The sequence below is a fragment of the Protopterus annectens genome, chromosome 1.part0 (assembly GCF_019279795.1).
Source record: "Protopterus annectens isolate FY-2018-M chromosome 1.part0, PAN1.0, whole genome shotgun sequence".
Taxonomy (NCBI): Eukaryota; Metazoa; Chordata; order Ceratodontiformes; family Protopteridae; genus Protopterus; species Protopterus annectens.
Genome location: NC_056725.1, coordinates 825,855,488 through 825,872,741, shown reverse-complemented (window position 1 = coordinate 825,872,741; position 17,254 = coordinate 825,855,488). Strand labels below are relative to the sequence as shown.

Below are 17,254 nucleotides of genomic sequence, written 5' to 3'. Positions count from 1 at the left end.
ATCATCCTACTGCCCCTGACAAGTTGACCTTTGACAATACTCTTCTTCTGAGCAAAGGGATGTGCACTTTGAAAGTGTAAAAATGAATTACGATGTGTCTTTCCTAGAAACTTCTGATTTAAACGTTTTGTTTTCTGTATCCTTTCTAATCCTTACATCTAAATATTCAATTAATTCATGTGTCCATAATTATAGTTCAAAAATTGGTAGTTGAGGATATGTAGTTCACAAATTCATTGAGCTTATCCTCCCCACTGTCCAAAAGATACATTTGTCATCCAAAAACCGACTATATAGGACCCAGTAATCCTTCTATGTAGAGTGGAAAATGTATTTTTGTTCCCACCATGAAAGAACCAAATGAATGTAAGTTGGTGCGCACATTGCTCTCATTGCTACACCTTTTTCTTGATGGAAGAACTCACCTTCAAAGTAAAGAAAGTTGCATTTGAGTACCATTTCCATTAATGTAATTGTCAAATATACGTCTTTATCGTTAAATTTTCCACACTTCCTAAGTCCCTCTTCCAAAAACTCCAACCCTTCACTATGAGGAATGGAAGTGAACAAGTCAACTACGTCTATAGTTACAAATATCGACTGGTCAGAAAACAACTCATTCCTTACTTTCCTAAGGAAATCCCTTGAATCTTTAAGTATATTCTGGGAATTTAGGGAGACATTTTTTAATTTAACGTCCAAGTATTTGGCTACTGGTACAGTGGCTGATTGACTAGCTGCCACTATCGGTCTCATTGGGGGGGTCTGCTTTATTTTTGTGGGTCTTGGGAATACCAAATATACTAGGAACTCTTGGCTCTTTATTATACAAAAAAATTAAATGTTTCCACATCTATTACTCCTTCTAATAACAAATCATTTAAACCAATAAATATTTTCTTGTAGGCAATGTTTATCTCATTAATTGATACTTTGGAATACTTAATTTCATCCTGGAGGAGTTCCATCATTTTACTTTCATAAATTATAGAATCCATAATGATAGTACCTCCCCCTTGTCTGGTTTCATTACCCTAATGAACTTATTTTCTGTAAGTGTATTCAGAATAAGACTTTCTTCTTTGGGTAAATTTGACCCAGTTTTGTTATTAGAAACTCTTTTCCTGAGTTTATTCTCAACCAGACATTCAAAATTCTTTAGCTGGGGGTGTAGTGGAGGATTCCAAGTACTCTTTTTCCTTAAATTCCCTTCTACAGTGTTATTTTGCTTAAATATCAATTCCGTATTTTTCTTTCTAATGAACTTTTTAAGGTCTGTAAGCAATTTGCTAATCTCACACTTCCTTCTGGGTCCAAATTTAAAACCGTTTGCAAATGAATTAAAATATTCTTCTGTAATATCCAAATTACTATAGTTGAAAATAGTGTATCCGTTATGCCTTAACATATAACATGTGGAGTTTATATCTCCACTTTCTATGTTTCCTACATCTAGACCCTCATCTAATAAATTAGCTAACATCAGTACCTCTGTTGTCCCCCTCTGTTGTTCCACCCCCTCCAATTCTCCCGAAAGTATGTTGTCTTGTTCCTCAACCTTTCAGATCTTCGAAGGGGGAGATAACCTAAAGGGTCATTGACATCACCTGGGCCATGTTCTCTATCATTATGTGCCTCATCTCCTCCATTCCCATAATAGTAGTCATCAGTGTTTACTCCCTCTTCATTGTTTCTCAACCTTGTCATTCTAGGTGAACCAATTTCCCTATTAGAAAATTCAGTATAGCTCCTTGGTTTTGGGTAATGTATAGTATGTTCATTTTCAGATAAATCTCTCTCAATTTTTCTCTTTTTTCTATTAATAATGATGTTAATTCTATCATCAGTTTGGTTTCTCAAATCAAAATACTTCCTTTTTTCCCCTTCCACAGTAAACAATAAGTCATTCAGTAGGCAATTATTTATTCTATTAATTCTTTCGTTCATATTTGCCATTGTCTTGTCATTTTGTTTTATAATGGCATGCAAAATATTAAAACCACAATTATCAAATATATCAAGCAGTTCTTTGTGAAAATCCGAACCTTCCTCTACATTGTTTGGGTACCTGTAAACTCTCAGCCCTTTCGGTATGATTTTTTTGTCTAAACAATCTTTAAGATATGCATTGTCCACATTTAATACTTTAAATTTATACAATAAATCATTCAATTTAAGTAAATTATTAGTATAAGTGTCTGTATAAACATCCGTGTTTAATAGCACAGATTTGTCAAATGTTATGCTCATATTAAGCCAAGTCTCTAAATTCACGGTGGTTTGTGCTGTATTAGTTAATAAACCATTATTAGGGTCACAGTCACCTCTATTTCCATGCAAACCTTCTCTACTCCGTCCAACACCAACACCACTCGAAGCTGTTTCCCCTGTATTTAATAGTTCTGGTGTTCATTTTGGATCAAACGTTCCCAAATTCTGCGATGTAAATCCATCATTACCACGCTGGTTACTGCAACTGCCATTACCACTCTTAGAAGATCCCATCTCATGATTTCCTGGTATTATAGAGACAGGGGCGGTCCTAAGCAATGAGTGGCAAATCGGCTCAAGCAATTCCCCTAGCTGTGTCATTCTTCCAAACAGAGTTTCTAAAGCACTGCCACAGCTATTTCCTATTGAAGTAGCCTCGGGTGAAACCATAAGACCATCCATCCTCCAAAGTCACCACAAATAAAGTTCCAAAGGAGGAAAAGGTGCCAATAGTCAACACAAAACTAAAAACAAAAAAGCACCTGGATAGCCTTTGTACCAGAACAGAATTTTATTTAGACACAGCAAGCACTCGAAATTAACTCTGAAATACCAATACATGCATTTATAAATTATATATATTTGTATCAAGTGGTTCTGGGGTAGCACTTTAAACTAACTGTTTAATAATTGATGTTCAATTATTGGCTGGAATTAATTATTTAGGGTGGGCTGTGGTGTATAATGTAGTGTTTGTAAGCTTGTCATTATTCTGATGAAGTTATGGACAAAAACGTACTGTCTATTGGTGTTTCAGCGTTAATTTCAAGTGCTTGCTGTGTCTAAATAAAACTCTGTTCGGGTACAACGGCTATCCAGGTGCTTATTTTTTGTTTTTAGTTTTGTGTTGAATATTGGCACCTTTTCCTCCTTTCTAAAAGGTACTTTTCTCTTGCGTCCCCCAGTTAAGAATTCTGTCCCTCCTTGGGACCTTAGTCTAGTTCTGCAGGCATTGGTGGCACCCCCATTTGAACCAGCAGCATCAGTAGACTCAAAATTCATGTCCTGGAAGACAGCTTTTCTAATGGCCATTACCTCAGCTAGAAGGGTTTCTGAGATCCACACTTTGTCTGCCGTGCCCCCCTACTTGATCTTTCATAAAGACAGGGTTTCACTTCGTACGAACCCTTCTTTCTTACTGAAAGTTGCTTCTGAATCTAATATTAACCAGGTGATTAATCTGCCTGTGTTCTTTCCAAATTTCCAGAACAAGGGTGAATATAAGCTGCACTTGCTAGATGTTCATAGACAGCTTTGTTTCTGTCTACATAGGACTAAGCAATTTTGTAAGTCTGACCAGTTATTCATGTCCTTTTCTAGACCCTTTTTGGGCAAGGCCATTTCCAAGGTCTCCTTAGCTAGATGGATTACACAATGTATACTGCAAGTCTATAGGGATAAAGGCTTATCCCCACCTGGTCCTATTAAAGCTCATTTTACCAAATCTATGGCAACTTCTGCTGCTTTTTGGTCAAGGGTTTCTCTGGATGATATCTGTGCAGCAGCGACCTGGGCAAGGTCACATACATTTATTTCTAAGTTGGATTTGATCTCTAGAGGGAGAGCATCCTTTGGCTATGTGGTGCTCAGGGATATCCTTCCATGTGGGCCTCCCAGGAGTTTTGGTAGCTGGGGACTCTGTTCCACAGGTTGCAGATAAATAAAGTTAACTACTTCAGATAAAGAAGTTATGTACTTACCATAACGTTCCATCTGAGTAGTTATACTTCATTTTCTGCAACCGTCCCTCCCTCCTTCCCCCAAACCTGTTCTTGGTTAACGTTATTGAGTTGCTAATAGTTTGGTTAGTGGCAAACTCAATCTGAGAGAGGGTAGGAGAGGGATTATGGGTAAGGGGAAGAGCTTGGAGCTTGGACCAGATGCTTGATAAAATGTTGCCGGCTCGGATCCGATATGGATCCGAATACCCACAGGTTGCAGAAAATGAAGTATAACTACTCAGATGGAATGTTATGGTGAGTACATAACTTCTTTTTATACCACATATTTGTTATAAACACAATGAATGGTGTTTATAGACGGGGTGTCAATGAGGATGTTTTCTTCCTGCAAGAAGACTAACTTCTTTTAAAAAAGTGTTTGGGAAAATGTAAGAGGGTAATTTGTTTCTTTGTTTGGAGATTTCTTTGGTACCTTCTAATGGACTTCTTGGCAGGCTATGTAAGGCTACAGGAGGAGGTGTGGCTGTCAGTTGTAGAGGGTTTGTTTCTATTTTTGCCATGCTTCATCCCTTAGCAGTAGAAGTGTTTGAGTTCACTGGATAGCCATTCAGTTTTGGTGGGTTTACAAAGTCTGTGAATAAATGTGAAGAAATTTATCTTGCTGGAGTAGAAATTTGGTTAGGGTTAATGCTGTTATGTTAGGGTCATGTAAGGAGAGTATATGGTTCACGCTGTGGGCTATGAGAAGATTTCTGAGTGTGTCAGTATCAGTGCTACATGTTTTTTTGAAGGCTTTTAATATTGGTAGCAGTTCTGTGAGATGGTTGATAATTGTAAAGGTGATATTCATTGGTCACCTAGTGCCAGAATGTTTGTTTGAGATGGAGTCTGATATGTTTGTAATAATCAAGTTGAGTGTGGAGTGTTTAGATGACCTGAGTGTATGTCTTGTTGGGTCTTTTATTAGTTGAAGGAGACTGAGATATACTAGGAAAGTACCCACATTGGGTGAAAGAGGGTCAAGGTAATTAAGACTGAAGTCACCTAGAATGATTGTTAGTATTTTTGGGACAGTTAATAAGCTAGTTATTAATAGAAATGTACTTTTAGTGGTATGTTTACCTTGACCATTTTAAGGAATTGGAAAGCCAAATGCTGCCTCTGAAAAGAGTGTAAGTTTATGGACACCAAACCTAAAAAGACAGGGAGATCTGTCTTAACAGGATTTAAGAATATAAGCCACACTAACTAAACTCAGTCTTGAACATGTATGAGCAGATCACCAAATATAACCTGTTTATTATGTGTTTAAGAGATGGATACCAAGATACTCGCCATGAGACGTGAATATCGGCACCCATGTGGAGAATATGTGATAATGAGGACCGATCATAATTATTTGTAATGCATGGAGCTTTATCTGCTCCATGTACTACTAATTAAAGAGGAAAAAAAGTGCAAGCGTTTTGCCAGCTTTCAAATCCGTAAAACACTTAACAAGCCCTATCAGAAAGGCAATGATACACACTTATGTTACACAAAGTAATGGACACATTAATGGCACAGACAGCAGGCAGAAACAGATTTGTTTTGAATATTGCAACTCTGTTGTTTGTCGGTCAATACTGGCATGTTTAATTGCCTAGCGTGGTACCCAATATTAAGAAGTGATGCAAGGTTATGCTTAACATTTTTTTAAGATCGGGTCTCTTGCCACAGAAGTGCTTAACTGGTTTGTCTTTTTCCAGATATCGGAGCATAATCACTCCACTTCATGCACTACAAATATTTTCATATATGGTCTTGAGACTTTAGAGGACATGAGCAGTCACCTCTGGAAGGCAACCACTTCTGGAAGGCGCCTCCAAAAGCTAGTATGAAGAATTCTTCACTTATATTTGGATCCTTAGTTTGTAAAATTGTCTGTTAGAGATGAAGCTGTGCCACCTGGCTTTGTTTAAAGTGAAGCTGTCTTGAGAACAGTAACTTCAGATCTGATGTTGTCCTTCTCATTCTTCCTTACTCATAGGTTACGCATCTGACTTGGCCATGTACTTCAGATTTTGGATCCAACTCTTCAGCTCCTCCTGCTACCCATAATCTATTACTCCATCCATATTGCCTCAGATCTCATTTGCCACCTTCATGAACAGATACAGGTTCCACTCTCAAGCTCTTTCATTGCTATTTTGAGTTTGATTGTTATCTCTTAAAGATTTTTGATGACTTTTTTTCTCCCTCCCTCCCTCTAGTTATCGCAGGTCATCATAGTTATTTGTCCTTCCCTTCCTTTTCCATACTGTTTGATAGTACTCTCTCTCTTTCTATCTCTCTACCATTGCTGGTATTGTTTCTCTCTTACCCTTCTTTTTTGTTTTTTCTTTCTATCATAATTGATAGTTTTCTTTCTCCTGTTTAGTTATTTAAAAATAAAAAAAACTTGCTTAACCTGTTAGTTATTCTTTGTAGTGTTTTGATTTTCTTCCTCACTAATAAAATTATGCCAGACAAACCCACAGGCTTTAAAAAATGCATATCTTGTGAGCATACTCGGATGCCCACAAGGATTGCATTTATTGCCTTGGACACGGGCACTTGGACACACCATGCAGAATCTTCTCCATGTTTAATCCAAGAGCACTGGCAGACAGAAGGAATAAACTTGTTTTAAGGGGTCTTCTTCCCTCTTCTTACAATCAAGGGGCTCAGACCCCCTCCAAACCTAGTAAGTTTGCTCCTCTGGAGCACTTGAAAGTGTTCTCCCTCAGAGTCCCCTAGGTCTTCATCAGAGCTGCCAACAAAGACTAGGAAGCTCTCAGATCCAACTCCTGTGGCTCTAAAGACATTTCAACATTCGGGTTCAAAGCCTTCTGATCCTAAGGCTTCAGCTCCTACAGTTATTGCAATCAGTCCAACAGCTCTCCCCTCAGATACTAAGTCTTCAGCTCTAAAGCCGGGTACTTCCTTTAGAAGTGCTACTCCCAAATATGTTAAGAAGCCAGTTTCGCCCTCCTTGCCTGCTCAGCTTCTCCAAACATCACAGAAGCATTCCAGACCACCTTCCACCTCATCCTCTAGATCCTCCAGAAGCTTGTTGAAAGCAGATGTGGGTAGACTGATACAAAAGTTTTTCAGAGTTCAGATCCAGATGGGGGTCTTACAAGCTCTGTCCCCTACCGGATCCATGAGTATGCCTGTTACATCTAAGACTATTATTTCTCCTCCTCCAATCCATCCAGTGGTTTCAGAGCCCAAGGATCTGAGATCCTCGAGAGGCTCAGCACTGGATCCAAGGATCCGAAGTGTCTGTCAGATTTGAGGGAGTAGGTTCTGCTCCAATTTTGTTGGAGCCATCCCTTCCCCTCAGAACTTCGGCCCTGGACAGTTCGGATCTGATTTCCCCCATCAAGGCTCAGATCTGGGGTGCCCTACAGTTACCTTCTTCAGAAGGTTCAGCTCCGAGGGGGCCAGTCAGGGCTTCTCCTTTTCATTTGGTCTTCAAAGTGGTGGAAAGGGCTTTTTCTCTCCAGAAAGAACCGTCTTCTCATGTTACAGATCCTACTCTTTTTCTCTCATCAGTTCCGAGTTCTGAGTCAGTCAGACCTATTCCACAGAGACAAGTCAGTTCCATGAGTTTCCAGCCAGTTCCAGTGGAGGAACTTCCACTGTCTTCCAACACCTCTCCAGAACGTTCCACAGAAGAGGTACCCCAGAAGAGAACATGTAAGAGGAGAGAGACAGACTCCCCCATGGAATCTGTCATGGAAGACACCAATTTTGATAAAGGAGAGGGCTCCCCCAGTTTACCACCAGATGACATCTTCTTTGGAGATATTTTAGAGATCCTGAAGCAGAAGGGTCGTTGGTCATCCCAAACTCCCTCTACTGAAAAATCAGTGTTCTTGGAGGCTTTTGGTTCTGGCCTGTCTATGTCTTGGGTAACCCCTCCCCCTGCAGATAAACTTATTTATCTCATTTCATTTCCCACCGGGTATGGAAGGATCCGGATACTGTCAAGTCCATCCCCAAGCACTCTGACATGTTTTTGGCACCACCTGCAGACAGACCCCACTGGAACAAAGGAATCCCATTTGATGCTGTGGTGGTGGTGGCAGCCACCAAGAAAGAGCTAGTAGAACAGAGGTCTTCTGTCCATTTGCCTAACAGGGAGTCCAGAGCATTGGACAGATTTGGAAAGCAAGTGTTCGCCTCAGCTGCTTTCTCTTTGAGGTTGCTTTTTTTATCTGGCACGCTTTACTCAGCTTCAGAGAAATTTGACTAAAGAACTATCAAAAACTCTCCGAGTCCATGTCTGCTCTCAACTGGCTACTGTTTTATCAATTTCAGTCCCATCTGTGAGGTTAAATCTCTCTCACACAGCTAAAGAGAAGTCACAAGCAGCATGTCCTGGCATCACCATAAGGAGAGATACCTGGTTGCAGGTATGCAACTTAGTGGAGCCCTTTAAGACATCTTTTGTTAATGTCCCATTTTATGGCACTTCTTTGTTTGGGCCATCAGTAAAATATATGCTTACCTGCAGCAAACAAGAAGGAAAGACTCTGCCATGGGAATCAAGTTTTCTACGCCTCAACGCACCTTCTCTTACCAGAGAGGTGGCAAGAAAATGTAATTCCATAAATCTCAGGGACCTTTCCAGGATTCAAGTGGGGAACAATTCCTCCAGTGGCAGAGGAGGAAATTCTAATGGTAGACGTCACCCTTGAGACAGAGGGTGCCTGCAGAACCAGGGCTTTAGAATTTTCTTTTACAGACAGGCCCTGTCAACACTCCTGAAGTACTGCCTGACTACACCTCTAGAGGTAGTTGGGGGTCAGTTATCTTTGCACCTGGATGTCTAGACAAACATCACAAGAGATTTATGGGTGATAAGAGTAATATCCAGAGGTTATTGCATACTGTTTTCCTTTCTTCCTCATTGTTAAAGGAAGAAACTTTCCAGTGTTCCACCCAGTCAGAGGAAGGCTGCAGCACAAGAAATACAAAAGCTGCTAGAAAGAGTCTTCCAGAAGGTCCACCTGAACAGATAAGATTAGGAACTTATTCACGCTTATTTTAATGCCAAAGAAAACAGGGGACCTCAGACATATTTTGGATCTAAACAAATTGAACAAATGCAAATAATTTAGATTTAAATTAAATTTTATTAATGTAATTTAATTTCATTTTTTATTCTTTTTTAAATTTTAATTTATATTTAAATAAACGAGTTGAGTATGTACAAAAAGCAAAGTTCTAAATGGTGACGGTTCAGTCCATCCTGTCGTTTCTACACAAGGATGATTTGATGTGCTCTGTAGATCTTCAGGATGCATGCTATCGCATCAAAATAGACAGACGATCCAGAAGACAACTTCACCTTTGGCTGGGAGCCAGTCATTACCAGTGCAGACCTTTGGACTCACCACAGCCCCCAGGGTGTTTACCAAATGCATGACAGTAGTCGCAGCTCAACTGAGACTGAAGGGAATCCAGGTGTTTCCATATCTGGACGACTGGTTCCTCACTGTCCCCTCAAAGCATCAACTACAACATGCCAGAGACTATTTGCTCCAGATTTGCAACACCATGAGCATTACGATAAATCTTGCCAGATCAAAACCTGCACCAGTTCTGAGCCTGGGATTCATTGGGACAGTTTTGAACACAACAATACAGATAGCATCTTTACCTTTCCACCACGTTACTTCCATCAGAAACCAAGTTCAGACTTTCCTTTCTCATCCGTCTCCTCCAGCAAGATTGGTGCTGCAAGCATTTGGATCAGTCAGCTGCCATAATACTGCTCCCTCTTGCATGCTTCTTTATGTGGGTTCTCCAATGGACTGTAGCTGTGCAGTTGTCCATTGTGTATCAACCTCTGTCTGTTCTAGTAAAACTCACCCCGATTTGCAAGTGACACATTCACTGGTGGATACAATCCGATGATCTTTTCCTGAGCAGACCCTTTGTTCTACCTAACCCAGTAGCCACAATGACCACGGATGCTTCTCAGTGGGGGGGGGGGGGGGGGGCATTTCTTGGGAAGAACTGTCCAAGGCATGTGGTTCCCCCCAAGAAACCAACTTGCATATCAATGTCCTAGAGTTGATAGTAGTTCTTTTAGCATTGCACGCATTTCAAGATGCTCTTCCCTTGGGGACTATTGCAGTTCAGACTGACAATATGTCTGTAGTCTGGTACATAACAAAGAAGGAGAAACTTGATCTTATCCCCTTTGCAGAGAGGCTATGAGGGTTTGGGAATGGGTGATCTCATCAGACTGGTTTCTAATTGCAACGTATATTAAGGGGAAAACCAATGTGCTTGCGGACAAACTAAGCAGATCCATTCTGATGCCAAACAAGTGGTCTCTCAATCAGTCATAGCAAATATGATCTTAAGGCTTTGGCGCCTACCTTGCTGCGACCTGTTTGCCACTCCTCTCAACAACAAGTGCAGCTAGTATTTCACTCTGATCCCCGCTCAGCGGGAGTCACCGAGAGATGCTTTTCTTCATGCTTGGCCCTCGGGTCTCCTTTATGCTTATTCTCCTATTCCTGTGATTCCAATACTTTTACAGAAAGGAAGAAGGCTGAAAAGCTCAGTAATCCTCATTGCCGCCTTCATGCCTCGGCAAGTATGGTTCTTATTTTTATGGTCTCATCTTCATTATCCTCCATGGATACTGGAACCTACTCAGTATTTCCTCTGTCACCCATTGGGGATTCAACACCTCAACATTCAGGCCCTCAAGCTGACCACATGGTTTCTCCACTTCCAGTAGTACTTACAGTTCAGGCTCTCTTCCCCAGTCTGTGACATTTTTTGTCTTCTCAAAATTATTTTACCAAAAAAGTTTATAAAAGTAAATGGAAAAGGTTCTCTATTTGGGCTTCAGATAAGGACATTGATCCATTTTTAGCACCAGTTTCTGCAATTCTTCATTTTTTGACAACTCTCTTCAAAGATGGGGATAGTTTCTCTACAATTAAACTTCAGTTGACATCAATTTCAGATGTCCACACAGGGAATAAATCTTTTTCCTTGGGTTCCTCTAGATTGTGTAAAGATTTTATGAAAGGCATTTTTCTTCTGAGACCTCCAATAAAGGATCCCTCACTGCTTTGTGATCTTACTGCAGTAATTGAAGGTTTAACACAAAAACCCTTTGAACTGTCAGACAAATCTGTCTAAAATCTCTGTCATGGAAGATTGTTTTCTTGGTTTCTGTAACTTCGGCAAAAAGAATATCTGAATTCCAGGCTCTTTCAGCAAAAAACCCTTACGTTGTTTTTCATAAAGATAGGGTTTCCCTGCAGACCAACCCTTCATTTTTACCTAAAGTGGCTTCTGAAAATAACATCATACCAGTCCATTTTTAAAATAACAGTTTTCTTTCCAAATATTTCCAGTAAAGGAGAATAAATGGCACACCTCCTTCATGTGCACAGGCAACTATGTTTTTACCTTCACAGGACAAAACAGTTTAGAAAGCCAAACCAACTTTTTGTATCTTTCTCTCCAAATAACCTACGTCAGCTAGTTTCTTAAGTTGCCCTAGCTAAATGGATTATAGACTGTATCTCATGGATGTACTCTAAGAAGGGTATGACATTACCAAAACCTCCCTGAGCTCATTCAGATAGATCCATGGCTACTTCATCTGCTTTTTGGTCAAGAAAGTTTGTTTAAATGATATTTATGCATCAGCTACATGGTCCAAGACTCATACCTTTGTATCACATTACAAATTGGACATCATATCTACAAATAGAGCCTCCTTTGCTTCTGCAGTACTCCGGAATATCCTTCCATGAGGGCCACCTAAGGTCAGCATATCTGGGGACTCTGTCCGATAAGTAAGGAAGAATGAAAAGGACAACATCAGATGTATAAGTTATGTACTCACCATAACTAGGTATCTGTGTTGTCCATTTTCATTCTTCCTCAACTCCCCTCCCATCCATCCCCCATTCATTTTTCTTCTGGAAGGACCTTTAAGACTGTGTTTGCAACCTACAGTTCCAGGTTTGAGCCTGTCTTTTCTGTCTGGCTATATTGTTTTTTTTCTTTTATTATTGGGAAATAGAGCAACAAACTCAGTCTGAGGCAATAGGGATTTAGTAAGGCATTATAGGTAGAGGAAGGAGCTCTTGAGTTAGATCTGAAGTCTGAAGTATGTGGCTGAGTCGGATCTGTAACCAATAAGTGAGAAAGAATAAAAATGGACAACATAGATGGCTACTCATGGTGAGTAGATAGCCTGTAAGTTGTAGCCATTAACTGGTGAGAGTAAATATCAGGGGCTGGCTTTATTTATTTACTTACTTACTTATTTAGGGGCTGGCTTTATTTATTTATTTATTTATTTGTTTGTTTGTTTATTTATTTTGCTCTACTGTGTCTTGACCTTAATTTGGTATAATCCCTAGCAGGGTAATGATCTGTAGGTAAGCTACATCTTGATCTGTGTCATATCTGAAAATAAATCATTCATTTCATCATGTACACTGAATTATTAATTCTGCTACAGATCATTTTAAAATATCAGGCATCTTGTACTCCGTTATAGAGCTCAGATGTTGTATTTTGTTCTTGCATCATATATTTTGTTTATATCCAGTTTTGTGTATTGTCTCATTTGAATTATGACAGATCCTCCAAATGTCCATGTTATTGGAAACCTTCCTTTCAGTGTTTCTACTCCACTTATTGTCAAGTGGCTTGAGAGTGTTGCAAACAGAAGTGGACCTTTTGTTTATGGCCGAACGCAGCTGACCCTTACTTTTCAAAAGGAAGTGGCAGAGGTAGGTTTTGTTTAAAGACAGATGTATGTGTAGTTGTTGCATTTTCTTTGTATGGATCGCTCCAGTCAAGCTGTTCCATTGTTGCTCTGCTGTTACACTGTGCATCAGTATACTTATGTTGATAGTTTGCATTGCTGCCTGTGGGTGTGTGCTGGGGAAATAAGTAGTATACTGGAGCATTCTGTGCTCAGTCTTACTCAGTTACCTTTGAATTCTGTTGCTTGTCATTGTTTCACTCCTCACTCTTTGAAGATTGGTCAACAATCATTTACCTTCTGGGGCCTCAGTTAATTTCATAATAGACAGCAAAAAGGAGAAATGAAAGCATCACACACACATGGAGCTCAAGTAATTTCTATTAGTGTTTTGTTAAGAGATTTGGTTGTGAAATTACTGTAGAAGTCTACTGAAAAAGAGAAAATGTGCTTCTTTAGTACCTTATGTAAAAGGCAGAAGGTTAATTAGGTAAGAAAGGGTATGCACGTAATCTGAATGCTGTCAGCTCTGAACGAGCAGCAGTATTTTACATATGGACCGCTGCTTCATCAGTTTAGCATAAAGAATTACTGTCCATTTTGATTTACATATTTAAGTTCTCATGTCACCAGCTGGTCACAGTTGTCAGGAGATTAAATTCTGCTCAAATAAAATAAAGGAGTTTGGAGCAATATTTAAATATTGTGTTCATATGGGGCAAAACATACACATTTTCGCCATGCAGGGAACTTCATCCGTCTGCATCCTTGATTAATAAAGTCAGCTCTGAGGTTGCTGCACCCAGGAAAAGGAGAATTGCTCATACCACAGCCTCATTTTGTACTTAGTCATAATTTCACTTGGTGCGTACTTCCATTATTACTTACCATAATTTGGTCAAGCTTTTTTTTTATCAGTAGTCAGTTGCCTCAAAATACTCATGTTTGTTTCCTCAACCATTATTGAGTCACTGGTCATTGTAACAAGGTGTAATGGCTTATGAAACAGTGTGAAAAGGCTTGAAGGTATGCTGTCTATTCTTCCATGAGGTCGAGAGGTAGTGGAGAAGTCATTTTTTCATTCATTCATTTATCTCTCTCTCTCTTTATATTTATCATTTGTTAATCAGATAAGTAAGCTAGTTCAGTTATCCTTTTAAGTCAAGACAGTGATGCAAGGCTTACAGCAGCAATCTGTGCAGGTTTAGCAGTTAGTTACAACAACTTTTGCAGGATTTACAGCATTTGTACAGCAGTATCTGTATCTGTACAGCAGTAGGTTCATAGGTAGGTACTAGGCTATCGGCCCTTGGGCCTATACAAGCCTAGCCAAAAAAGTACCCTGGCTTTCGCCACCCAAGAAAATTATTTTCATGTGCCCCTGTCGAGCAGAGTCACAGAGGTGATCCCCAGGGTGAATTTCCTATTTCCCATCCAGTCAACAAGATTTTTCTTGAAGAATGCTAATGAGGAGCTTTGTTTGATATAGATAGGTAGTTTGTTCCAGCGTATGAGAAGTCTCTGGGACAGGAATCTATCCCTCCAGCATGTTCTGTTTATTGTGGTGAAAAGGTTTAGGTCCCTAGAGGGTGTAGCTCGGTGGAATTGGGATTTCTTTAAGTGGAGCATGTCCAACAGCTCTGGGTTTGACATAGCTTTGTATGTTAGGCAGAGATCGCCTCGGAGTAGGTGATATGCGATGGAGTAAAACTGGAGTTTTTTGAGACGGTCTGCGTAGGGCATCTGTTTGAGGCCAGTAATCGTCTTTGTGAGGTATTTCTGTGGCCTTTCCAGTTGTTGTAGATGTCTTGTGAGGTATATACCAAAAGGGGTGTTGTATTCTATAATGGGTCTAATGAGTGACAAGTAAAAGGGAACAATGACCTCTTTTTTCCTGGATGAGAAACCTTTTGTGATGAGGTGTGCCACGTAGAAGGATTTCCTGACTACTGTGGCAATGTGATCAAAGGAGAGACTACTATCTACATGTGACCCAAGGTCTCTTATCACACTTTCGGTGTTAAGTAGACTACCACCTATGTGGTAGCTCATGGATACAGAGTTTTTACCAAAGGAGATGACAATACACTTTTTGGCATTAAGCTTGAGGCCATGGCTTTAACACCAGGCATCTGTCTCAGTGAGGCCCTTTTGTAGGATGTCCACATCGTTAGGAGTTTCATTTATGGCTCCTAGTTTTCAGTCATCTGTGAACTTCATTAGCCAAAGACCTTCTATGTTAGCCTGTACTTCAGAAAAGTAGATACCAAACAGGAGAGAACCCAGGACTGAACCCTGTGGTACTCCATTTGTCACTGGTCTGAAGTCGGATTTGGAGTCTGCTACTTTCACAGTGTGGGTTCTGTCATTGAGCCAGTTGGCAACCCGTCTTGTGACATAGGGATTTATATCTAGTTTAGTTTGTTTATCTTTAATTCCAGAAGGGATGGTGTCAAAAGCCTTGGCGAGATCTAGATAGGCTGTGTGAACCACCTTACCCTCGTCTACAGCTTTGGTGACTGCTTCAAAGAAGTCAGTCAGGTTTAGGAGACATGATTGCCTTTTACAAACCTGAACTGGGTGGGGTCCAGAGTTTGGAGATTACCAATGTCTTTGTTTATAAGTTCCATGATGATACGTTCCATGGCCTTGCAGACCAGGCTCGTTAGGCTAATGGGGCGGTAGTTCCTTGGGTCCGTGGTGGCTCCCCCTTTGTGGAGTGGGATAACCGTCGCTGCGCACCATTCAGTGGGCACAAAGCCTGAGGTGAGGCTATGATTGAACATGGTGCTTAGGTGGAGTGCCAGTTCATTCTGTAGTTCATGTAGAACGCAGCCTGGGATGTTGTCAGGTTCCATGGATGCTGTGTTCTTGGCTTTGGAGAGTGTGTTTTTTACCTGTGCAACTGTGCTTACAGGAACTTTGCATTCTTCTGGTATAGAGATGGGCCCTTTAGGGGTTGGGGAGGGTAAATTTAGCACTGAACCTATCTGCCAGGATGTTGGCAATATCAGTTGGTTCTGTATATTTAGTGCCATTGTGCTGCAACTCAGAGCAGATCTGAGTGTTGCCAGTGAAATTCTTGACATAGCTATAGAATGCTTTGTGGTTGTCTTTTTTTTTTTTTCAAAACAGGTTTATTGTTTTAACATATAAGAGAAATATCATAACAATTTTATACAAGTAATTAAAAATAGGTATTATTATAATATTCAACAAAACAACTAAAGTATTTACAAAGACATCCACTACAATCAGATCAATTAATTAAACTAAAATACCATGCAATTGAAATTAAAATTTTTTAACAAATTTTGTAAATTATCCCATACAATAAAATAAGATGTTTTTCTATTTGTTCTAGTCCTAATCGTGTTTATTTCCATATGGCACACTATATTCATAACATTTTTAAATTCATTGAACGAAGGAGGTGTATCTGAAATCCAATTTCTAGTTATTATTTTCCTAGCCACTGCTAGAATAGACCATAACAAGGGAAGCTTAACCTTTTTAACACTTTGAGGTACAGGTGTGTTGAATAATATAAGAGATTTAGAAATAATGAAATTATCTGTAAAAGAGCCTGCAAAAATTCATTAATTGACTTCCAGTATTCTTTCAATTTTATACAGTCATAAAACATATGAGCCCAGTCAGCATTAATTTCTACATTACATCTCTTACATAGATTATCTTTATTATTTATTTTATTCATCATCAAAGGTGTATAAAAGATCTATGTAAAATTTCCATGTATAAAGTCTCCAGTCAATGGAAGACGCTGTTCTATAAGCAGATTCCAATATATATTGTTTATCTTGTTGATTTGGTGGGTCCCCATTAATAGAAGTGAAATAATTCCAGTATGAATCTACACTGTAAAAAGTTTCTTGTCTGATAACTTTATGTATGTATGAAAGTTTACCTTTATCAGAAACTTTATGTTGTAAATTTAATATCAAGTAATCAATCAGTGTTGGAATAGATTCTTTAACAGTTATAGACATTAAATCTATTTTATTAATGAGATGTTGTCTAAAGGTCTGAACCTCTAACCAGCAAGTTTCTCTTAGATCAAATTCTTGTTTTAAGAAATCTAGATTTTTAACTTTATTATCAGACATCAACTGATACCAGTACTTTAGATAATTATCTATAGCTAAATGAGTTCCTTCAGAAGTAGATGACAAAAGCATACCCTGAGTATACATTATAGGAAATACAATAAAATTCCATTCCCTATACTTAGGGTGCATGAATATAAAGTTACGATAACTAATAATAATATTTAATGGGTAACAAACCATATGTTTAGGTGTAATAGGTGAAGTACAAAATTCCTTTAGTAACCATAACATGGAGTTATTTACAATCATATTTTTATGTGTTAAGGAGATTTTCATGGAGTGTATATTAATTAGCTCCCAATAATCTTTCCATTTTGTGACATATGACTGATCTATTAATAAAGTAATAACTTTTACAATAGAAGAGATAGTATATAAATTAAAGT

At 39.2% G+C, this 17,254-nt stretch overlaps 1 protein-coding gene across 7 annotated transcripts in view; it reads left to right on the top strand.

The window, feature by feature from the left end:
* TFB1M (transcription factor B1, mitochondrial) overlaps positions 1 to 17,254 on the top strand; it is a 796,864-nt gene that overhangs the window by 290,995 nt on the left and 488,615 nt on the right. For all 7 annotated transcript variants that reach the window (XM_044063432.1, XM_044063422.1, XM_044063418.1 and 4 more), the window contains exon 5: positions 12,612 to 12,763. In XM_044063432.1, the coding sequence (XP_043919367.1) occupies positions 12,612 to 12,763 (152 nt within the window). The remainder of the gene's footprint in view (positions 1 to 12,611; positions 12,764 to 17,254) is intronic.